Here is a 25595-nt window from a genome sequence, read left to right as displayed (position 1 = left end):
GTGAGTAAAAGTGGCTGTTTGATTCCAGCTGGGTCTTACCTCTCAGCAGAGCTGTGAATTAAGCCTAAGACTTAAACGAAGCCTGAAGTGGAGCAGCAGAATCGGCAAAAATGCGTGTGCTCTGCTTTTATGAGCTGCTCTTGCTAATGAGATTTGTCGGTGCGTGCTACACTATTATGCTGGGCTTGTCTGGCCCTTGTGGTTGGTTGGCAGGTGCCACCCTGAAGGCGATGAAACCATAGGTTGCTGCAGTTTGGTTGCATCTGGAGTTTTCTTGTCCATGTGAAAGCCAGAGGAGGTCCAGGTTGCCTTTGTGGCACACCTGTGTGTCAGAGAAGCATCAGCATGATCCGGATTCCTGACGTGATAAGGCACTGAAGCTCTTCGCTCAGACTTTCTACCCTATCCTTTTTTCAGTAGGTCTATAGTAATTAATTTTTAAGTCTGAAACATTTTTTTTTGCTCCTCACAAGGAGGATTCTCTCTTAGAGGTTCTTCTGTCGGGAACTTAGGTTTTCCCATAGAAACTTTGGAAAATAAAAGAAGGTGGCTTATCCCAAGGCTACGTTAATGTATCCCAGATGGAAAAGTCGTGCAAAAATATGTTCATGTGAAATAGGGGAAGCACTTTGCAAGGCTTTCAAAAAAACAAGGCTTTCCTCTGCTAGTGTTCGCACTCAAAGGAAAACAAGAGCCTCTTTCTCCCCTTCTTTCCTCTTCCCCCTTTACTTTGACAATAACATTTTCAACACCTTCTTATTCTGGCATTTGATAGAAGCTGGACAGCTGTAACAAATTGTGGGGAAAACGGTCTTCTCCAGTTATACTTTCCAGCAGTGAAAAAAAATTAGGAGGTTTTCCGCTAGGTCTGTTTTTCTGTACCTCTGTTGTCTTCTGCAGGCGTAAGGTCAGTTTGAGCAAGGGGAGGCTGTTTTCCCGTGGGAGATGGACGCGCAGTTTGGTCATTACCCTCCCGTTGGGTTGGGAATTGGGTGTGCAACAATTTTGAAAGATGCTCTCTGCATGACAGCAATTCCCTAGAACTATTTTCACTACAGAACAGAGCAGACAAATTGTCCACGTGTAGGAAGCAAAGCCCACCTCGTGCTTTGCTCTCCCCTTCAGGAACGCATCAGCTCCTTTGTTTCTGGAGGGTCAGGGACCAGGTTTCCCTTTCGGTTGCATTCCTCGATTATTGGATACAGATCTTCTTGTATGCGTGTCCCTTGCTCGTGTTTGTTCTCTGCAAAGATGACTGTAATGATGTGGCTTTTGGTCTGAGCAGCTTCACGTGGTACTTCAAAAGTGTAAATCTGTCGGAGATTTCCTTGTCAAAACTACTTACGTTTTTGTGCCATTTTTATGTGTAGAAAAAGAGTAAACATTTCCCTAGGTATTTTGTGTTTCCTGAGTCATGGTCCCTCCTGCTCCTCTCAGCCAAATAAGTGATTTAAACTATTAGCTCATTAGCTCCAAGACAGTTTATTTTTGCAGTCGGAAGCTCCAATATATTTCGTATTCATCTTGATAAAAGTTATGGTTTTGGGAAGATCTCTTGATCTTTGCCACCTGTCAGTCCTGAGCTGCAACGAGCATCACCTCCAAATCTCTCAATCGTGAATCACCACCAAATTTTGTAGTTTAAAACACAGAGGCTTTAACACGTGTCCCAGAAGGTTAACGTGCTATTCATAAAATATTTGAGACTTAGGAAAGGACAGAAAACAGTTAATCAACGTGGGAAGTCAGTCCTTACACCATTATGCATAATTGCTTCTCTCCATGTGTTTTTGTTTAGCATAAAATGTTTTTGTACAAGTTGAGCTCATTTTGCGTATCTATATTGCTAGACACAGCATTAATTTGTCAAAGTTAAATCAGAGTGTGGCTCCTTAGACTCCAAATTAACCACATTAAGAGCGTAGCTATCCACTAAGGTGTATAGAGTGGGCATTTTGGTGCTCTAATCTGGATGTAAAGACCAAATTTTAACCAGTCAGGTTTTCTCTGGTGACTTGTCCTCTTGGAGTTATTCCTGTCCGTTTGTATGTCACCTCTTACATAATTTCAGTTATTAGAGAACAAGCGTGTCGTGTATCTAATCTGCACAGAACAGGGACTATTCCATGCTTACTGATGACTTTAATAAATGCATCACTTGGGTTAGAACAGACTTATTTTGAAATTTTAGATCCTCTACAGTAAAGGGAAGTTCAGCCTACTTATGTTGAAAGGGTAACAAAAAACGTTACAAGGTCCAGATCTTCAAATTTAGACATTCTTATTTGTAAAAGAAAAGAAATGGGAGAAGGGGGGGGAGGAGAGAGGAGGTGAGCCAAGAGGAGAGATAGGAGCAAGTCAGCCCTTTCTCCTGAAAGCCACTAAATCCTTTTCATGTAAAACAGAATGGCTGGTGAAAACGCTGACCTGACTTTAACCTCTGAATAGCTTCCAGGATTTTTTGGCTCTCACTATGTAAAAGCAGCCAACTGTTAATGTTCAAAATCTGCTACTGAAAAGAAAACTGGTCAAAGAATCACGTGCTGCTACGGGGGAACTTTGCACTTCACGTCCCCACAGAAGTGGACTGTAAAGTTTTGCTGCTTGAATGCAGCAGAATATAAGAAAATCTCCGGCAATCTTAGCAAGCCTGCAAAATAAAACAGAAAACATTTCTTGCCAGTATGTAAAGCTTACCCAAGTGCTTGTGATGTTCAAGCAGCACTTTGTCATTTAGCAGCAGTCTCCCAAGGGTGTTAAAAGAACGGCTGTTTTCTGTGTTGAATCTTCCTGTAGAAGTGCTGTAATTTACTCCGATATGAAATGGGGCCACGCTTTTCCTTACTGTAGAGTCCTGTGATGATCTACATTGCGTTCCCCGCTTAATTGTTAGGGGGATCATCTTGAGCAGGGAAATAGGTATGATGTTAAAGCAGCTTAAAGGGAAACCAGCGAGCTGTGTAAATCCTCTTGCACCGCTGCCGCAGTGATGTAGATAGGTCTAATACCATGTGGACCAGTTGCCGTCACTTAAATTTTGTGGGTTTTTACAATGAAGAACGACATGTAAAGGACCCCCGTCCCCTCCTGGAGGTCCCTGGCATGCAGCTTTTTTCACTGGTTTTTTTCTATTTTTTACTCTGACTCCTGAGCTTTTATCAAGTTGCTGCTTTCTACAGATTTATGTGTTCATGGGTTAAAAATAGGTTTGTTAATAAATTCATCTAGAGTGCATGCTAAGCAGAATAGCTGCTGCTGACAATAAAACAAGACAGATTTGTTTGCAAGTTTAACTGCTTTGAGAAGGGAACAAAGAGCAGCTCAAAAGGCACATCAAGATAAATTTAACTCAGGTTAAATATTTTTGTGATCTTACAGCTAAAGCATTTGAATTCTGACATTCTCATCAGTATTATGAAATGCTCTGTTAATAATGAATAAGATCTCTAAGAATTACAGATCTTTTTTTTAAATCGAGCCGGCTTCCCATTTGGGCTCATTCCCCAAAGGAGGAGCTCCCTGAAAAATGTCTAATATTGATGAATAATGAGCTTTTGTTCACTGATGCATCTGCATATTGCAGGTGATGGGGCTGACAGTTCAGGAGGTGAAAAGGGAGGCTATTTATCAGGCGTCTCATCAGCTCTTGAGCAAAATTAGTGGGGTCCCAGAATCCCAAGCACATGAAGTACAGGACGCCATCTCTGGATCCCGATTCAATTCTTTTTCCATTTCATTAAAAGGACAAATTAAGCAGAAAGCAAATGCATGCGTGCACGCGTGACATGATTCATGGTGGATGTCAGGGGTGAGAAGCCACAAAGTCATGATACAACAGTTCTGTGTTCCCCCAGTTAAGCCACTGAGGTGTCAAGGGTTGGATTCAACACCAAAAGCTGGCCCTTAAATACTGGGTAGATAATGGGTCAGCTACAGTTGTTTGTTATGTTACTGGAAAAAAGGAGAAAGAAGTGTGTTTAAAGCTGAGGGAAGCGGCACAGAACAGATGTTGTACTCGAACTGTGAAATTTGCTTCGTTTTATGGTCCAGTCCAGTAGATGGAAAAAAAATTGAGTGAAAAATTGCAAGAAAGAATAAACTGAAAAGATGGCTCAGAAGACAGCTAGAGGAAAACTCAGTGTTGTCAACTCCCACAGTGTTATTTTGGATACTGTGATAAGTGACTTTTCCTTAAAGTTTTAGCTGTTGATGCTGTGAGATTAGATGGGACTCTCAGCTTTTATTTTAAGAGCAGCAAGATTTTAACCTTCACGGTTATGAAGAGCTTGACAATGATCCAGGCTTGCCCAAAAAGTTAATACCAAGTATACAAATAACTTCCCTCCCCTTGTGCACACACCCCCACACATGCCTCCTTTCTGCTTTCTTGTTTAAATATTATAATTCTAAAACCAGTTTCGAGACTGTGGTGGACTTAAAAGAAGAAGAAAAACTGTCCTTGCTGATGCTAAAGAAGGAAAAAAAAGGTGAACTGATGTTGATGAGATAGGCAAAAGTAAAAGGTGGACAACACAGAGAGGGCACTGAATCAAGAAGGTGATGGGAGTTGATGTAGGGTTAAAGGGATGTGTATGTACAGGACCTGCATTTCTTCTTCTGAAATTTTAACAGCCCCACTGTTAAAATCCAGTGGTTGCCTGTCGCTGAAACACGCAGCGAGGTATAGGCATGCAGAGGGGAAGCACAGCGTACGGGGTCAGGTTGGGCAAGGAAAAGAGCGTGCAGCTTATGGCCACTTCTGCAGTTCGGTAAGCCCTTCTCCATAGTTCTAGCGCATCACTGTCGTGGAGATGTTACTCCAGATGTGTATGTGTGGTTTTGTAAGAGGGATGTGTTTAATAGTATTTAGGAGCATGTGGGGCATTTTAATGATGCTTTGCTAAATCAGCCATCAAGATTGCTACCTCTGTATTAGATTTGGAACCTTTTTAACAGTTTTCTTTAATGTTTACAATAGTGGACTGTGCTTAAAAACATTCATTACCTTGTTTCTGCAAGTGATAAACTGAAGTTTATAAACTAAAGTTTTGCTGATCCATTCTGTCTCACAGGCAGGGTATTTGCAGTGAGTTGTGCTCTGATGGTGGGAGTGTCTCGCTCGGTTGAAATGCTGTTTTACCCAGGCCTTACATTTCTAGTCTGAGTAGCACGCAGGTACGAGCCCTTCGAGGCATTCATACCATTCTTCATCCCGCTTGTCAGCCAGTGCAGAAGGCAATTCAGATTTAGAACAGGACGAGTATAGGGTCAGCATGATGCTACTGTCAAGGTATTTTTCATTATGTTTCAAGACCTTTTGTGTGCTTGCCGTGATTTACAGTACCTCGAGGCTTGAAACAGAAATGGGTTTACCTGTTTAATCTCTGTCTTTTTACAGGATTGCTTATATGAATTAAGCCAGTGGGGTTCCCCCCCGCATTTGAGACCAGTGTTGTAAGAGAAGTTAAATGTACAAAGAGTGCTGTGGATTTTGACCTCAAGCCTTGAGCGGGGCAGACTTAAGGGTTGGGGTTTTTTTGCATGGAGAAGCCTTACACTCACTGGCTGATGGTGTCCAGCAGAGAATAATGTTTTTCTAAAAGCACCGAGTGCTCCAGGGGCTGTTGGGGCACGGGTTGCATGTGACTGCCCGAGGCTGCCGCCTTCCCTAGGGAAAGGTTTGGGCTTATACTTTCTGCCTGCCAAATTTTTCTGTTTGGCAGCCAAGCTCCCTGGAGTGGACTGTGGCAACACGGCTATATTTAGGTGTATCCTTCTTAGGCTGAGTTTATGAAGGCTTATATGGATTAGGGTTAAAAATTTATTTTACTCCTTGCCAACTCGTACATGTTAGGTAGGACATCTCTAATGCAATAAGGCAAGTCATGTTTTAGTGTGTTACTGGAGATGAGTGAAATGAGGTTAACTTGCAGAGTTTGCATGAATGTTTTTAGTACCTAATTTCAGTGCAACATAGGAAGCTCGCTACTTTGCTGCAGTTATTTCTTTGAAGCAACAAAAACCCTATTTCTTACTTGAGACATTATAAATCTTTACATATAATTAATGTTACAGCTGTTGGTCACCATAACATGGTAACTATAGAAAACTGCTTTCTCCTGCAGTTCCATCTGAAAGGTGAACATAAAGGTTGACATTTTCCAGGCATGATCTCTGCCTCAAGGAGAATTGCATGGGATGGTAAAAATCCCCTCGCGTGTTTGACTTGTGACAAGTACAGTTGAAAGCCTTGTGCTCCAGGGCATAGGCCAGCTTGCAACTAGATGAGAAATAATATTTGCTATCCTGTAAATACATGAAACTCTCTGAGAAGTGTAGTACTGGCTGCAGTGACATCTACGGTGCTGTCTTGGATAAACTGCTGCTTTGATACAGTTCTGTTTTTTCCCCAAAGAAATAAAAATATTTTAAACCATGTTATTTGCAAAAAGTTCTAATCAAAATGTTTCACCAAGGGAAATGAGCCAAGTTTGAAAATGAAAGCTTGACGTAGGCAAGTGCTCTGCCAAGCAAAATGCAGGCATAAATCTTGAATACTAAAAGCAAGGTAGGATTGTAAAATGATTCCAGCATCTCTGGAGCGTATCCCCTTCTGGCATCAAAGTCCACGTGTCTTCAAAGATGCCCAGGCTGTGCTGTTCGAAGCTGATGCAGGTAGTGCTGTTACAGAGGGCGGTGTTGAAATCTTGTGGAAAGAGGTACGGCAAATCCTTGGAGAAAGCCATGGAGAGGATTGCAAAGGGGCACCTCACTGCCTGCATCCTCTCATTCGAGGGTCTTTCCATGTTACTGTTCATTAATGTATTCTACAGTGCTCAGATCTTTTAGATGCCTCAAGTTCTGTCTGTGTTCATATTAAATAGTGTGAGACTGTGTGCCAGCTGAGACTGGAGATACTTTTTTTTAATACACACACACACACACGTCTATTTATATACATATGGTATTACTTTAGTGCTATAGAGAACCTCAGATGTTTCTGCATGGCTGTCAGATTTCACATGTTCAGTGTGCGACTTGCATGGCTGCCCCCGTCTTACTCCATCCCCTGCAATAATCTTCTCTGTGCCTCCGCGCGGCAGCGATGTCTCTTCTGCTCCCGACAGCCGCCGGCACGTGCCGTGGTCTGTGTGATTGCAGCCCACTGGCTCCGGTGGAGCAGGGCCTGAATGGCAGAACTGCAATGTTCTGTTTTTCTTCACCAGGGTTGTGCTTTCTGGCTGGATTCAGCAGTGAAAAGAGCTTCACTAAATGCATGTTCTCTCACGGCATCTCTGCAGCCCTTCTCACGTCACGGTGTGTTCCTGTCGTGGCACCCCCAGCTTAACGTGTCCCATCACGTAACCTGATGCTCTGGGTATCGTCTGTTAGAGACTCAGGGTTGAAAGATCTGCCTCTCAGCAGATGGCTTAAGGCAAAAATTCCTGCTCTTTGATGGATTTGAGGTCATCAGTTTATCTTTCCCAAATTTAGAGAACGCTATCTGTTAAGAGGTTGCATTTTTTTGAGCTTTTGGTTGATTAGGTATCCTTGGGTTTAAAAATTATAGAATTATAGAATGGTTTGGGTTGGAAGGGACCTTTAAAGATCATCTAGTTCCAGCCTCCCTGCTGTGAGCAGGGACATCTTCCACACTAGATTAGGTTGCTCAAAGCCCCATCCAACCTGACCTTGCAGACTTCCAATGATGGGGCATCCACAACTTCTCTGGGCAACCTGTGTCTCACCACCCTCATTGTAAAAAATTCATGGGACCTGTAAGAAATTTACTGGCAATGTCTGAAGGACCATTTGTTTCTTTTTTAAACCTTGTATGAAGAAAGTGTTAATTCTGTTATCTCCATCAGCATGACAATTGCATTGTCGTTTTCCAGTGGCGGGGATGCTGTAAGCCCCCTCGGGATGGGAGCTCTCCTTCTCCCAAGGCTGTGACACCCCTCATCCTCCAAACCCCTGAACGTGTCCTGTGAGCTGTTACCAGTGATGAAAACCTCAGATACTGGGTTTCTCACCTGTGGGTTAAGCTGAGTCCATGCATGTGCCTGCAGCTCCTTTTAGCACTGGCACAATTTAAACAATGTAAAGTATAATTTGGGTCTGTGGGGACTTTTCATCATTGGGACCTGCTTTCCACAGGCCATCGGCTGAGTCATAGTTACGAATTACAGAGCAAAGAGATCTCAGATGATGAGCATAAAATACTTGTTTAGATGTTCAATCTAACCAAAGTAGTAATATCAGAAGGAATCTTAACGTGAGAGTCAATTTTTAGTATAATCTGATATTCCGATGTTCTCCTTCTGTATTCTAAGTATAGAAAAATCTGCTTGACAGTAGAAGTATGGACAGCGATGTCATCGTGTTAGTTTGTAGCTGCTGTTGCCCGTTTCAGTTGGCTTCTCTGCATCTGGATTAAGGCCCAGAATATTTTTAACATGTAGATATGGTTTAGATACATTAATGATGCAATAGGAGTCCTGTTGTGACTGTAAGCAGGATTCATCCCGAGGGTGGGTCTTCATTCCCCATGCAACCCTCTAAAGAGGTTATTGCTGTAAAGCACAGTTAATCCCCCGCAGGGTCCAACGCAGGAGATGATGGGGAGATGTACTCACACACCCGAACCATATCAGCACAGACCCTGTCCTGGAATACCCTCTGCAGCTCTGGGAAGTTTAGGGTGTGAATATGGCAAACTTGCAAAAATAATGTTATTTTGCAGATTTCTTTCTGGTTGCAGATGTTCATGGGCCCGATCCTATCGGGGACTGACATGAAGTTCTTTCTAACCAAGAAATCTTGGCACTTTCTTTGTGTACGAGCACGACCAACTTTTTACCCCTGAGTATCACCCTGCATCAGCCTTAGTTGGTGCAGATAATGTGAATTTTCTGAAATTAGATGTTGCTTTCTCAAATTTTGATTGCAAAGTTGTAATTTCTGAGCAGCTCTCTGGGTCACACCGTTGGTAAGCTTCAGCTCCCCAGGAGACGTGCTCTGCATGTCGGTTCATGTTGCTGGCTTGTAGCTAGCCTTACGCTTTTGCTTTTTAAATGAAGTCAAAATTGGTTTGGTTTAAAATAGCTCATAGAAGAGATTAAGTCCATAGAGCAATCGCTTCCAGCCTGTGTAGCAGTACTTATATCATCCAGGGCTGTTCAGAAGGTAAATTAATCCACAGGGAACAATCCTAAATACCTGATTCAATGAAGAGTTTGCACATAAAACAGCTTTAGTGTAAAACAGTGAAAATTATGTTTAAAATTAACACAAATTGACGATTAGAAAAGGGACCAGCAGGATTTATTAGCTCTTTTTTTGTTGTTGCTTCATTTAGAGAAAACTTACTTTGACACGTAGTTATTTTGTTTTTCCTCAGTTTGATGTATTGGAAGATGCCTGATTTCAGCTGCTGATGTGTTTCTACAAAGATAATTAGACATATACTGAGACAGGTTTTTAAAATTAATGGATTTTAATGGATCAATGGATTATTTTTTTCTGTAAATAGATAATGTAGTATGCCTAGCACTGCAGACCCAGACTTTGAAATGGAGATTTTCCAGAAACCAGTTTAAAACCTATTTCTCAGTATTAAACAATTTGAGGGAGCAAGAGAAGTCTGTGAACATCTGTTTCTTGTTTTTATCTTATTTTCCTATGCTAAAGTGTAAATGTGTTTACCTGACAGCAAACGTAGGTTTAAATGCCAACAAGCAAATACCGGTTCTTAGCAATTGCACGTGTTGGTTTTAAATTTCAAAATATGTTACAAACAACTAAATTTTGGAACACTTGATGAGATCTGAAGATACTGATCCCACTGCATAGACAAGAAACCCAATACTGAGAAATAAAACGACAGAGGTAAAGGTTGATGCTGCACGGAGTTTGGGATGGCTAAAGAACAGGCACAGTAAGAATTACAGGCCCTGGGGTTTTTTTAATGATGATTTTGTGACTTTAGATGTAAGCAGTTAATTCTGGTTCCTATTATAACGTCATTTAACATGTATAATTAAGCCGGATTAGTCCTTGGACATTGAAGTTCATGGTTTTGCACTGGGGATAGAGTCCCGCAGCCTGCTTGGCACCTCGGTAAGGAGAGCCGTCCAGAGCCCCTGGCTCTGAGTGTCATCACTTCCATATTTTGTCAGGTCTATATGGGTATTTCTGAAAATTTAAATCGAATGCCTAATGGTAGGCAGTGAAATTATTCCTGTACTCAACACGTAAACAACTGGCTAAAATATGTAGTTCTCTGCTTCTGGATGCATTTAGGAAAACAAACAAAATAACCCATACCCATTTGCAATTAAACTGCATCCTCCTTTAGGTGCTCTGGCTGGAGCTTCTTTTCTAGGCGGCTTACGCTTAAAACTTGGCAGAGAAAAAGCTTTAGCCTAAAAGCATTTGAGTCTTTGGAGTAATTTACTGTTTGTGTTTATCAATATAAAAATTAATGTGGTGCTGTTTGTTAATGAGGCAGCATCTCCCTTGGTTCAGGAATGGGCTTTTGTGAAGGCGAGAAGGCTGCCCCTGAGGAGTCATTACAGTATGGTTTGCGTTGCAGACAAGAAGCGGTAGATCCACACTGTTGTGTCCAGGGAGAGATGACACAGAAATTAGTAGAGAATTTGGACTGGGAAAGGTATTTACCACGGCTAAGTGAAAACGATGGATTTCAGTGGATTTAGCAAGTAGATCTACAAGCACGGGGCTCGTCTGGGGGGTCAGAATATTCAGGGTCGAGTTGTATTTCAGGGTTTTGAAAAGCAGTGGAAATGTGTGTGATTGGGGCGATGAGAGGATAGTGAGCTCTGGTTTGTGATCTCCCTTTTTTTTCTTCTTTTCTTCTTTTTTCTTTTTTTTTTTTTCCTTTTTGTTTTTTCCCCCTAAGTTAGGGAGTAGGCAAGTTTGACACACTCAGATAAGCCGGTATGGGCGTTGGGACCTTATCTCGATACCTAAGAGGTCTGATTATGACCTTGAACGAATATGTGGGAGACTAAAGATGAAAGGAAAGTCAACAGCCCAAAGGGAGTTACAGCCAGGGGATAACTGCATTAGAATTCGGAAGGGAAAACACCAACGGGGAGAATATGTTAGTGGTGTGGATCAGTATAGTATTGTCACTCCCCAGTGTGTGAAAGTCAATATAGCAACAGTCCTGATCTGAAAAAAGAGATAATGTAAGGGAAAATGTGTGGATTACAGTTAAAGCTTCATAAAAACCTGCTGTCAATCAAATGAGATATTGGGTTCAATTTCTGAACCAAACTAATCAATGAGAGCTGGTTGTTCATGCAAGTCAAGTGGGGGCTTTCTGTGCCTACGGCTTTTCAGTGTCAGACACTGCAAGGTTATAAACTTCTGCAAACATTCCCTGAAAAGGTGGTAACTACGATGCAAATTAAAAGATATGAGGAGCACTGATAATGTTTTTTCCTTAATAATTTCTGCTTTTTCTGGAATTATGTATTCGAATACAACATGGCACATAATTTTTAATACTCTTTGTAATTACAAATGGCTTTTAATAGTATGAGCCAAAACGTTATAGCCTAAATGTTATTTTAGAAGTAGTAAGCAGAAACAGCATCATTAAACTAAATTCCATAATCTCTGATTTATGTGAATGTGGAAAATGCGATGAACATAATTTTTTGGCTCTTGCATTGCACAACTCGGCGTAGAGCAGCGTGTGTGCAAGCCATTCTTTCTTTGTTACTCATTTTGTTTATAATTTCTTCCTTCAAGCTACTTTGACAAGTTACTCAGAAAATGTGGAACGCACTAAATATGGAGGGGAGAGCAGTAAAGAACTTGGATCTGGAGGAAACCTGAAACCTTGGCAGTCCCAGAAATCCAGCATGGACTCCTGCTTATATCGCGTGGATGAGAACATGACGGCTTCCACCTACAGCCTGAACAAAATCCCAGAGAGGAACCTGGAGACGGTCTTGTCCCAGTCAGTGCAGTCTATTCCTCTTTACCTTATGCCACGGCCAAATTCAGTAGCAGGTAAGAAATAAACGTTTTTTGCCTTTAGGTCAGATTAAAGTTAAAGCCAGACACAGTACATGCATGTCACAGCCTTTTTCATGTTCTCATTATCCAAAGAAAAATCTCCTTACTGTAGTCATCATCATTAAGCATGACAAAAACTGTCTTTTCATTTGACTTATTGCTTCCAAATGGAAAATTCCCGTGGGGAAAACTGGTTCTGATGATGTTTAATGGTTATTTCAGCAATCTGTGGTCTCTTTTTTACAAAATTGTACGACTGTAAGATTATTGGTGAATACATTAAAAAAAAAAAAAGATTCTTTGCTATCATTACAAGGCAAATAATCCTGGGTTTAAAGTACCACGTAATTCCAAGACATCATAGCCATTTCTACTGTTTCAAAGGATTCATTGCAAGTAAAATCAAGTGTCTGATCTTCTCTGAAGATCTTAAGAATTTTGGAGTTAAGAGAATTATGGTACTTTCTCTCTACAGAAGGGTTGCTATGGATCCCATCTCTCTTGGTGGACTTTGCCCTGAACACCTTAGCACACACGTGTGCACGCAGTGATTTGGCTTTTGCAGCATCTGGGATTTGCTAATGACTGAAATTGTTTGGTTTGGCATAACATGAAAATTTTCTTAATTTAATTTCATGTCTGGTGTTTGACAGATTCCTAAACGATGCTGTGACATATCTTATTGATGTCTTTTAACAGTCTGCTAAGTTTCCCCCTGAAGCTGGTAACAGCAGGACAGAAACAAGAGATAGGATTAAAAATATTAAAGCTTTGCTGAAAAGCTGCTTGCTTGGAATTATTCTCCTTTGCTTTGCTGCCCCATATTTTTTTCTTGCTGGGTAACTTCTCTGGAGTTAAACATTCTGTTGAGGTGGTCTGTATGTCTGTCTGTATAGACACATGGAAAAATACAGTCTTTGTCTTTTTGTAGAGTCCCTGCAGGGTTCTCCCGCTGACTGGCAGCATGAATATTGCTCCAGAAAGTCCGGACTGCACAGAGCCTGGGATATTGTCTGTTAAAACAGCATCTCTTGGCAACTCAGGCTGCATTGCATAACTACATTAGATTTCCTTTTTAATCCCGCTTTGGACAGTCACAGGCCTAAAAGCGATGTAGAAATGAGATTTTATAGATGCTAAAATATGGGTACCCTAAGCATGGAGGTACAACAACACAAGCTACTTATGTCTGAAAGAGTAAAAGCATGGGATTTCAGAATCGAAAGAGGGGATAGGAAAAAAGTGGGAAACTCCTCTTGCATAGCCTTGTTGCTGTAAGTTCATTTCTTATAAATGACACCGTGTAAACACCTTCAAAAGAAAACAGGGCAGGCAAAGTACCATAAATTTAAATATGTGTGTGTGTTGGTTTAACTGACTTTGGAAGTCGTTGGCTTGCTTGATGCATTTAGAGGCAAATACCTTTTCAAGAGAGAACGATCTAGCAAGGTTTGGGAACACCTCTTCCTTCTGGCTGGTTTTGTTTTGTGGGGTTTTTGCTGCTTTTCAGTAGTATGTCAGCTAACATAGTTCATATCCCAGGATAAATCGCTGTGGTAGTAACTATGGCCAAGAATACAAGATTTGGCTTATCCTTTTCTCATCAAACGATTACGTGTGATCTCCTATATGGCACCAGAAAATTATGTTTTCTAGGTGATAGATTTGTATGGTTTTTTTCCCCAGGCCGGTTAACCTCATTATCTGCGTACTTGAATGATGGGAGAGGGAAACCAGATGTAGTGTCATGGTTGACTTAAGCCTATCTGCAAAATGTGCCATTGCCCAAAGACTTAATCCTGCGCTGTCTGCCAACTCCACGTTCTTGCACCAGCGCTACACGTTGTGTAGCCGTTTGATAAACCAGATTAGTAGACTAATCCCGCTGAAAATTAACCCTCTAGAAAATACGTGTAAAAAATTTTGAGCCACATGTTCATTAGTGTGGAGGCAAAGAGTGGCTGGGAGTGGGGCAGAAAGCTGCCTTTCTTTTAGTGGTATTTCGCATTTTAAGGTAATCATGAAACCACAGCTTTGCTAAAACAGACTGTTCTTGTCTTTTTTTCAAATGCAGTTGAATTTATATACAAACGGTCTATTCTTGGGGACCAAAGCACAGTAGCACTTACACCTTGTGGCTTTTTTCTTTTTTTCTTCAGTTTTTTTTAAAGGTTCTCCCTGTATATCTTCCAAAATGGCACAAAAATGTTCTTTCTTATAGCAGGCTTACAAACAGCATCACTGCCGTGTAATGCATCCCTTCACTCACCCTACAGCGTACAATTGGAAGCAGTTCTCCCAACATGTATTGATCTCGTCTTGCACTCTGTTGCATAATATTTCTTCAGAAACAGTTAAAAGCACGTTTTGGGGTAAATACTTTCTCTTGAAAAAAAAAACACTGGAGACTTGTGTACCTTAAAATGCCAAAGTGGGATGTGAGATTTGGTAGAGCGCTTCTGGGTCTTGGTAAATCACTGAGATTCATGGGTTACCGTATATGCGATAGGAGTTTTTTAAAAGCCCAGTTGTGGGAGCAGCGAGGGCACGTCTTTCACATCGGCTCAGTGGGAGCACGTACGGTGGGCAATACTGAGTGAGTTACTGCACGGAGTATAAAAGTTGTTAGGCAGTTTTATGGTATTAAGTCAGAAGCAGCTGTGAAGGGCACTGCTGTTTGCCCAGGCAGCAAACATTGCAAAACAGACTTGGAAGAGAAAGGGGAGCTGTGCTGCAAAAGGGTCGGAGGCAAATTATCCCTCTCGCAGGAGCGGGAGAACTTAAAAGGTCTCCGGGTCACACACAACTGTGGACAACAAATTGCTCACAGCTTGGCTGCAAGGTGAAGTGGTACTCATAAATTAGAAGAAAATTAAGCAAAATGTGAGCATAGTGTCTAAGCACTAATACCGTGTTTGAGGGGGAAAAAACTTAAGGTAAGTTCAGGGACCAGAGCTGCCAGTTCTTTTCTCCTAATATAATATCCCACGTTAACAGCTCTCCCTTACACTGAAATGAGTGCCACCACGCCTCAGAGCCAGCCCCCCATTAAAGGCAGTGGGGGCAGCTCAGGCACTGAGTCCATTCCACCTTCAAATTTCATCAAATCTTTTCAAAGATAAAAATGCAATTCAGCTCCTGAAATTGGTTTCATGCACCATTCGCAGACTGTCTTTATAAATGCAGAGAGGAGCCCAGCCTGGCTCCATATTGTCTTTTTTGTCTTTTGATATAGAAAAAGTATTTTTGATCTCCATAGGGAATCTTTTAAAGATCTTCTTACTGAGTTAGCATTACTCTTGCACTTTTTTTCTCGCAGGTTGGTGGAGCTAAATATTCTTCCAGCATTTTTTAGTTATGTCTCTCTGGAATTCCAAGGTTTTTTTACAATCTCAAGATTTTTTGATATTTTCTAGATTATAGTATTTCTGCCATTTTACTTATAAAGCCCCTATCAATTAAAAAAGATAAGTGATTCCCTCGATGTATCTTTGTATCTTATCTTTGGAGAGAACACTTGTTGCCACAGCGCAGCCTGAGAAACTTAGATTTTCATCAGCTAAATTGCATAAAACCAGGTGGAATGAAATGGTTGTGTAGCTTTCATCTTGGAAAGTGAAACATATCCCACTCCACCTAGATGCAAGGAACGGTGGCTCTTCGTGGATATTGGCCTCGGTTTCTCGTAGACTCTTGGAGAAGATTTACCTGGATTTACTGAAGATTTTTAAAGTCACACATTTAGTAGCTTATAATTTTGCCAAAGTTACCCTGTTTGAATTCAGAGTTTTAAGGTCAGATGGCTGAATTTTCTGAAAAGCTTTAGCATAAGTTTTCAGCCACGTTGGACGTGAAAGTAAGGGGAAAATGCAGTGTTTGCTGGAGGTAAGTTCCTGTACTTGCTGCATTTGAGAAACCCCAGCACCTCCAGCTTTGCCACTTGGGCACAGCCGGGTTTCCTTGGTGTTACGCTGCTTTTGTTAAAACCCTCTTGAGGCTCCAGATTGGCATAAATTCTTGTAATCTTACTGACTTCAGTGATCTGAGACAACTTCATTGACATGATGATCATATTATTGTGGAAAGAGTAAGGGTACAAAGGGTACAAAGCTAATCTGGAACTCGTCCATGGTTATGGCACTGATAGCAACAGCAAAGTACCAAAAAAGCAATTATAATTTCCTTTTTTGTTGCGTTTATCTGTTCTCCAGTGATTTGGGTGACAGTTTCAGAAAGGCAGTCAGGAGTTGCTAGCAAAATTCTTTCCAAAAAACCCCAAGAGTAAAAAAATAAGTGGTCTTTACTTCTGTGTTGCAGAACTTTTTACCTGTCAGGAGAGATGGTGTGTGCTCTGAAATGAGAGAGGACTGCAATTTTTGAGAGGTTATGATCCAAGAAAAACACCTATAAAAATAATCCCGGTTCTTCCAATAATTCTTTAAAACTCAGTTTTACAGTTCAGCCCCATATGAATCCATTTGCTTTGCTGTTTTATTGTTCCCAGAAACTGAAAGCTCCAACTGCATTTTCTTCCCACCCCATCCCAGGCAAATACGCACAATAATTCATTTTATGTGCTTCAACATTTTTCCTCTAATCATCAGAAGACGCTTGGCATTGGAGTTGGGCATTCAGGTTTTTGATTGAACACAAATTTCTTAGGAACGTTTGCATTTCATGTACACAATGAACGTCTCATTCTATTTCCATTACCCGTGAAATGAAACATGAAATCTTCTGTTATTTAGACCACATGCATGGTTTATAAGGTCTGTTTAAATGTTAACAGAGAATTAAAATGCCCTTATATAATACCAGCTCCTCTGTTCTTCCTCTTGGAGAATATAAAGTAGCAGCAAATGTATTACTAGTTACTAACTTTAAATTCTTTATCCATTAGAAAAGTATATCTTTGAAGGTGAGGGCAGGATTTGCATAAATGCCTATAAATTATGTCTTTTTGAGAACACAGTGAGCAGTGGTTATCTTGGGGAGCATCCTGAATCCCAGTATTTGGCAGCTGGTCCTCTAAGGGTGTTTCTGGCAGAGAGCTGAGTGTCTGGCAGGCCTGCCTACCTCTGCCTGCACCGCACAAGGGCAAAAGCACAAGCTAATAGTACAAGAAAGGTTATAAAATGTGGCTTGAAAAGCGTGACTTCCAGAAAAGCAAATATCTTTCTCACCTAAGGTCAGAAAAATACGAGGTCAAGCAACGGTATCTGAGCAAGTGATGAAAGATATTGGAAGAAACTGGTCACAAAAATGGGGGTTTTAATGTTGAAATATGTTCGTATTTCCCTCTGTCCCATGGTTTCCCTGGAGGAGTCCAGGAAAGGTCACAGAAACCGGGCGAGAGCGGTGATCCGGTCTGGAGTGACCAACCTGAGAGATGTGAAACCGCAGTAAGACCCATTGAAGACCACACGGGAGGAAGCAGAGCAGAAGCTTTTTAAGAACACCTTTAACTCTGCCTGAGGGAAAGATAATTGATACAAAAATAGCACAGAGAGAAATACGGTGTTAAACGAAATGCACTGCAACAGGGGGAAAGAAGGCTCTAATGAGATCTGTCGTGGAGCACATGCTTTTCTGCAAGCCCTGCAGTGGTAGCTGCGTCGCAGTGTAACGAAAATTTGCACCTTTCTTCTTTTTTTACTTTCATTATGGGATATGATTAAATGCTGAATTAGATGCAACTCTTCATATGAACTATTCCAAGGAGAGAGAAGAAATGAAGATGCTTCGGATAAACCCCAAAACTTAGTATTGTCCTATTTGTGTTTGACCGTTTCTTGATAACTTAGACTAGCCAAAAATTATGTCATTAAAGCTGAAGCGTATTTATTAATACAGCTGTAAGGAAGCTGAATTTGGGGTACACAGAGTATCTTACCTTGAATGACACAGTCTGATCTGTGCGTCAGTCATGGCAAGCTGAATCCATTGACTCAGATGAGAGCATCTCCCCCAGAAGACCCTGTCTGCAAAGTCCACCCCCTCCCTGGGCTGCCAAATACCAATTTCAAGTCAGATTGTTTTGTGTTTGTAGTTCAAATGTTACATTGAAACTGGATTATCTGCCACTATTTGTTTGCCATTTCCTTGGGAGATTTGTGGTATACAAGTATTATTTTTTGAGGAGGTACTTTTGTTCTCGTGTTTTATCTGCAGTCACTGTGTCTTATTACATAGGATAAGGCTCAGAATTGAGGGGAAGCTTTCAACAGTTTAATATTATATTTTCTAAGATAAATTGATCTTGCATAATTTTTGAAGTACTGAAGCATGTTCTCAGGAAAAATTACTTCTAGTTCCTCTGGCCTTAGATCTCTTTAATTATTCCTCAGTTCTAAATCAGGAAGATAAATCTCAGCTCATCAGCCTGAGAAATGGCAGGATAGTTGTACTGACAATTGCAAAAATAATCCGTGGCAAAATGTGAAATGGATCTGGCAGCTCACGCTGACTGCAGTTCATCGTGTGCAATTCTCCTCGGTTGCGGCTGTAGATGATGATGATGATGAAGATGGGAAGAGAGCCTGGCTTTCGGCTGCTGAGGAATAACTCTTCGCTTCTTGTAGGACCAACAATAAATCGGGCTGCTGGCCATCGTCATGCTCTTCTCTGGCAGTGCACAAAGTCCACCCCTGCAACTCATCTGGGATTGCAGCTGGCTTCTCTTTTCACAGACAGGACAGAGGTTGAAATGCAAACTCTTTAAATAAATAAAAGAAAAATAAAAAATGCCGGCAGGATTGCAGTTCTCCCCAGGAAATGAAACAATTTTTCTTCCAGGAGGCTGCATGTGTATTATAGGGACTCGAAAAATACTCGGTTGTTGTTTGCTTCAGAAACTCCTTTCTGCCTGTTGTACAGTAATTAGTGTCATCAAGCAGCCGTCGGAACAGCCAGATCGTCGTGCCTTTGCCGTTTGCTGTTTTGGAGCAAGCCGAGTTGATGCTCCTGATGTGTAATAAAAGACCGACTGCCGTGTCTCTGTAGAGCTGAGTTACTGGATGAGTGTGAAGAACAGCTCTCAGGCCTCATTCCTGTCTTCTCACCAAAATCCACATCCTGGAAGATCAATGCAATTTGGAAAGATTGTTCAGCCCTTTGCATTAGAAAAGCTTTTTAATTACACAACTCAACAAGTGCTGGCAAAATTGCGTTCCTCAGAAACTATCATGAGTCCCAACTTTGCTAATCCTCCTTTAGCTGCTAGCTGATGTGGACACAGTCTAGAAACCAGTTTCTAAGAATGTCTCCATAGTCTGGCTCTGCATTAACAGCTGTGGTCACCAGTTGTCCATCATTTAGGCTCCAGAAATCTTGGCTTCATGTTGAGAACCGTTCCCTGCATCGTAAGTAGGAAAATCCTGCAGCCTGCAAGTAGGCGGCAAGGAGAAGATAGGACTGATGTGTATGAGGCACTCGGCTCTTTATCTATTAACTGTGGCTTTTGTGTAAGAGATGAAATATCACAGAACTCCATTCATCTGAAGCTATTCTAGAAGTGGGTTTTGAGGACTTAAAAAGGAGGAAAAAAAAGACCAACAACAAAACCCCCTTAAAGGCAGCCTTCTTGGAAGAAAAAAGCAGAACTGCCAATATTGCAACGTAAGAAATATATCCATGCTGGTTTTTAGCCTCTGTTTTAAAGAAAGTGATGTGTCAAGCGGGAGATGCCATGCTTGGTTAGACCAGCTGATAGAGTTTGAAAAACTGGGCTTGAAAACCTGGGCGTACTCTCCCAGCGAGTCTCTTCATCAAGTTTTTTTCCACGAAGTTTTAAATTAACACGATTAGTAGTGATTTAAGAAAACTACACGCTAGGTGCGGAGCTGCCACTAGTTGATGCTTCTGAAACAATCAAGTCGTGTGTTTTGTGAGTCAAATATAGTTTAGGCGGCACAGGTGGTGTATGGCACATGATCTATGCCTCTTAAGAATAACAATTTGGTATTTAAAATCCTGTGCAATTAGCAGGAGGCTCTCTGCCCTGGAGTATTGCAGGTCTTGCTTCTTGGGCATGCAGCATGTTTATAGCGCAGTATTTTCTCGGTGTGGGCAAGATTGGCTTGTATGAGGGTGTTTTCCTGGAGACTGAAGAAATAAAAAAATCTGCTAATAATCATATTGTAAAACTGATTCTTTATTCAAGGACTAATGTGAATTTTTTTAAAAAAAAGTTATTTTAGTTTTTTGTTGATGAGTAATTGGAGAGGAAGTAATTTTTGGTTTTAACTGTTGTTATATAAATTGGAAAAAGGAGCTTTTATCAGTTTGTTGCTACATTGAATGATCTTGTATAAAGAAATGAAATTACCAGCAAGATTAACGTTTCTGGTCATCCTCGATGGCTCTGTATGTGCTTGATAGAATTAAAATGGGACGGGAGCAAGACTGAATATGGAATTTAGAGGGAGGAAATGTCCTTCACCAGCTGACAGATATGTATAGAGAGATACATATATACACACACACTCTCCTATACATATATATGTATATATATTTAGTGATGGAGCATACGCACAGTTGTGCTCTGCTGTGGGTGCTCGGTTCTGCTTGCAGCAAGTCCAATATGGAGAGTTTTGTTTTCTTCCCTTTTTTTTCAGAGAAGCAGGAGCAGCTTCAACAGGGTGACTTGAACTGAGGATATTTCACAGAATTCAGTAAAGAAAAAGTGTGGTGTCTTCACAAAGAAACAGTAGTTCTTTCAGCCAGCAAGTTTGTTTATTGTATGCAACGAAGCCTTGGCGCAGCAAAACTGCTGAGCTCTGTGTAACGCATTAATAACTCCCATTCAAGGGTAGAAGATATGCCTGGAAAGGATGATAATCCTTATCCTCATTTAATGGTCTGCATAGCTTACTGCAGTGTCATTTACAAATATAAAAGAAAAGCATTCAGACTTCAGTTTTAAAAATTTATTTTTTTTAAAAAAGGGGATCCCCTTTGCCTGAATATTCCTTTGCTAAACTCTCCCAGGATCAATTAGGGCAGTTTCTGGTGTGGTTTTTCACTATATCCTGAATGCACTAGCCAGTGCTAGGCAGTCCTGGCTGGCTGCTTTTTATCTTGTTGCCTGGCAATCAACTGAAGTGAAAAGGGATTTTTTTATTTAGCAAGAACGGTCCTACTTTTCATGAGAAGGTCAGCAGCCACATGTCTGAGTGCATCAAATATATAGGCGTGCTCCAGCTGACGCTGGCATGGCCGGCACGGACGGTGGGATGAAGGCTGAAGGCAGGACTGACCTGCCTGACGCGGTACCAGGCTCCTGGGCAAGCTTGTGGTTTGTATCCCTGGACCCCCAGGATACTTTGGGTCTGCCTGTGGTTGCTGCAGTAACACCCGCTCTTCCACTGCAGATCCTCCGGCTCGGTTACGCTGCAAAAAGTGGACATAAATTGCACACATTTTTATGCAAAAGGCACATTTCATTGGCCTGTGCCACCGTAGCGTAAGTGAAACCTGAAGCTGAATGCTGGAGATGCTGTGAGCAAGCTGCCGTGGGTTTAGTGCTTACAGACAATAACTTGCATCCACGCTAAAGGCACATCCTTCTAATTGCAGCATTTCAGCTCTAATCTGCTCCTTCACAATGAACATCTAATCAACTTTACAAGAGTAGAAGAGCATGAAGGACTTCTAAAAACAGACTTTGATGGTTTTATCTCCTCTCTTTTCTCGCTCCCATTGTTTACCTTTTGTCCTCTCTCTGTCTCTCTCTTATTCTTTTTCTTAAAACTGACATACAGAGTTCAGGCAATTTTAAGAACAGCATTAAAAATTGCTGCCAAATTTAAGCCCTTTCTCCCCACCCCTTGTTACAGTCTCTGAATCTTGCTTAGTTTTTGACTGCAACAAGATCTTGTAAAGATTTTTACATGGTCGTTAGGCATTGTAGGAAAAAATGTTTCTCTTAGTTTTGAAATTTTCTGCCTTTCAGTTTTGTTGAATTCTTAACATCTTGTGTTGCGTGCAAAGGAGGAAGGATGCAAAGTCCAGTGCTGTGAGCTACTCTAGAGAGCTATATCAAAATACGTACTCATTTCACAGCGAAGAATTAATGTCAGCTTCACAGGCAGTCTTTGAAGAAGTCATTTAATTAATTAGTTCAATTTAAAATAATAATCTTGTTACAGTAATGGACCAAAAACTGAAGAAAAAAAAGCAGTATCAGATACAGAGTACTGAGCACCCGAATATTGAGCAGTGTGATTTCCGTTGGTAAATGTTTACCATATTTTGGAAACGGTTGTCAGAACAAGAACAGAGCTGGTGATCTGCAAAGACTATTTTTTAAGTTTTCTGTATGTAATTGGGAAGCTTATTTCATGCAGTGGATTTTTCAGTCCTTTGTTTTATAATATCCTGTAAATTATTTGACTGAAAAGGGTTCTGACGTGGCAGAATGGTGGGTAAATTCAGATGCAAGTGGCCCAAATTTGTTTTGTTTAAACCACATTTTCTCCTATCTTCCAATCATCACCAATAAAAAAAAATTGATTGATGCAGCTTTGTGGCCAGTGTTAACTCAAGTCATTCCCCTCTGATACGGTCCGGAGGCTTTTCCCACCGAACCGTGCAGCACCCATCATGAAACTCGATTTTAAAAATGGTTGTCATCATTGGGCAGCTGTGGGAAAAGCGTTGCTTAAAAACTGATCGCTGAAATGATCGCTGTAAATGTCACATCCTGGTAGGGAGTGCCGCACGTGAGGTGATGCTTGAGGCCATGGGGTTTGGAGAGAAATACCTTTAAAACCAGGCTGGTTGTACCCTTCGTGCTTCTTCCTGTTTGCTGTATTTTCCCGTAATGCCTTGGGGATCGCTGCTCGTAGCTCTGCCCCGCAGAAGTAGCCCGCTCATCTGGAGGTGTGCGCTCGGCTCGTGGTGGGACGATCCATGTGCTTCCGTTGAAAAATGGAATAAAAAATAACTTGCACTGTATTATCTGCCAGTTTCTGAGAGAGAGAGAGAAAGTTTCTAGTTGCAGTTTCTGTTCCAGCCATGCTTATTCCTGTAATGATGGCACTTTCCGCAGAGACGGATAAATTATTCCTATTTAATCTAGCATTGTAAAGAAAACTAAATTCTCCCATGAGCAAGTAACATTGGAATAGTAAAGTTATCTTCTTTAGTTCAGATAACATTTTTCTCACTTATTCGTGTATTTTTGCTGGTCTGTTGAAAGTTTTAATTTTTCTGCCCCTAATTCTGACTTTATGAACAGGTAAATGTTAATATCCAAACTAAGTAGCTCTAAAATAATTGAAGAGGAGATTGTAGGCTTCAGCATAAAATGCACTGTTGAGTTGTCTGTTACGTAGTAGGAAACGCCGCCTGCCTCTGTCAAGCTTTGCACACACGTGATTGAGTAAGTTTTGTGATTGGGAGAACTTAGATCGCATATAAGAGACTCCGTGTCTCCATTTTCCATGTGTCTTTTTTATTTGTGAACATCAGCAGGAGACGAAACCAGAGCAAATACCGATGTGGCATGAGAAAAAGTTACCAAAACACTTCTTTACTCCTTGCTGGGGGAAATTAGACTTGGTTCGTCTCAGCTGTGTTGACTCAATGTTACAACTCTGTGTGTTTTCCTTAAAAAAGGAAAAAGACATTAACCAGAAATTAGATCTGAAAGCCAGGTGTGATGTAGTTGTTCGCTTTCTCATGGCAGCCACCAGCTCAGCCCACTTAGAAGATCTCGCTTACCTGGATGAGCAGAGGCACACTCCCCTGCGGACCTCCCTCCGAATGCCGCGGCAGAGCATGGCTGGCGCCCGCACGCAGCAGGACCTGCGAGGTAGGAGCACGCTGGAGGCTTCGGGGCCTTGGATTTCACAGGGGTCTCTGGGGTGGGAGCTTGTACGGCATCTGCTTCGTCCACGTCCCCATGAAAACGCTGGAGCAGGACTGGTTTATGTACAGGTATTAAGCGCTGCCTCTCCGTGAAGATGTGAACCAGTCTCCTTTATTTGCAGCGTCCTTCTCGGTGGCATGGCCAAATCGGAGGGGAAAGAAAATAAATGAAGTAATGAACTAAGTATTCCTGCCTTCTGTCTGATGGTAGCTGGCCAGATGCTGCCTTGCTGCTCCTAAAACAGTGCCGTGATCAGTGAAGTGCTGTCGGTGTAACATTTTGGGATTGCTTTTCTGGGCTGACTTAAACGTCCAGTTTGCCAAATAAACACTGTATGTAGCCATGGTATAAAGATGCATCCCCCATCACAGTCCTGCAGACACTGATGTTAAAGAGGTTCCTCCCCCGGCTTTCTGTAATTGTGCTGTTTGGAAGAGCGTGCGCTTTAACATGTTGGAGCTTCGAACTCTTGTTTCAGATGGATTATAGAGAAATTGTATTGTTAAATTGGCCCGAAGTCTGAGCGGCCTCATTTTTCAGGAGCACGAGTACAAATTGGCAAATTGTGCATTGAAAACAGCATGCTGCTCTGCGCCCCGAGGCGGGGTGATGGCCATCTCCTCCACACATGTCCGGCTTGCCGAGAGCGCTGCCCCCCTGGAGCCCAGCAGCCAGGTCCACAGCGATGGCGCGGGCTGCGTGTGCCTACGGACAGCCCAGGTCTGAACCTGCACCCCCTGGCTCAGGAGCATTGCCCTATACATCCACCCCTATATCACATAGGGATATTCCTGCAAAAGATCCCCAAATTCCTCTCCCTGATTGCTCCCCTAGCAGCCCTCTGTCAGTCTCTGAGCACTGCATGGCTAATGCTTTGATAGTTTCTAAAAAATGAGACATTTTGATGGGCTGCTGTCTTTTTCAAACCAAAGCAAAGCATTACGGCCCCTGCTTCGCAGTTTGCAGCGTACCAGTAGGGAAGGAGCCAAGCGCAGTGTATGGAACCACCATCCCGACGCGTCCCTCTTACGGACGCTCACAATGCCGGTATTCAGGCAGCGCTTTGACTTCTGAAAGGCCTTTTGAGAGGGGAATTTTTGTGGTTCTTCCTGGCAAATTCCACAAAAAAGTCGTTAGCAATGAGAAGAGGAGCCAGGGCTGACATTTTAGTATTTTGTTTATTTCCAGGCAACTCCAGCTAGATTCACCCCGTGTCCTTGGGGTTTCAGCCCACCTTACAACTTCCATCCCCCTTTTAATCTGAGCACGGTCTTTGACTGCATCTTCAAGCGATTACCGTGACAGCCCTGCATCTGCAGCAGATCACCAGGTTAATGCTTCGTCCCCATCATTTGTCATTGCGCAGATGAATCAATGGCCGAGAAAGCTCATTTGGGGTTTTTTCTGGTTGTTGCTGTGCCATGAGACTAGTTTGTTCTCCCCTGTTCATAGGGAGAAGGGGGTTCTGTTGGCGGTACGTTGAACCTTTCTTTTCTCTGGGGTGTTTTTGAGCAAGCGCCCACCATCCTCAGGTAAGGAAATCAGGAGCTGGAGGGTGGCAGGTTGGGTTTTCGCTCGGCACGGCAAGCACGACCTGTTACAGTGTGGTTGGGATTTCTACCAAATACACGAGCCCCCGGCTGGAAGAAAAAAGTGGGTTTGTGTCACTTTG

At 41.9% G+C, this 25595-nt stretch overlaps 1 protein-coding gene across 10 annotated transcripts in view; it reads left to right on the top strand.

Moving 5' to 3' along the window:
* TANC2 (tetratricopeptide repeat, ankyrin repeat and coiled-coil containing 2) overlaps positions 1-25595 on the top strand; it is a 287901-nt gene that overhangs the window by 186434 nt on the left and 75872 nt on the right. For all 10 annotated transcript variants that reach the window (XM_076356962.1, XM_076356961.1, XM_076356968.1 and 7 more), the window contains 2 exons: positions 11782-12045; positions 23741-23866. In XM_076356962.1, coding sequence (XP_076213077.1) covers positions 11782-12045; positions 23741-23866 — 390 coding nt within the window. The remainder of the gene's footprint in view (positions 1-11781; positions 12046-23740; positions 23867-25595) is intronic.

This window comes from Aptenodytes patagonicus, chromosome 20 (assembly GCF_965638725.1).
Source record: "Aptenodytes patagonicus chromosome 20, bAptPat1.pri.cur, whole genome shotgun sequence".
NCBI lineage: Eukaryota > Metazoa > Chordata > Aves > Sphenisciformes > Spheniscidae > Aptenodytes > Aptenodytes patagonicus.
This window is presented reverse-complemented; position numbering and strand designations above follow the sequence as displayed.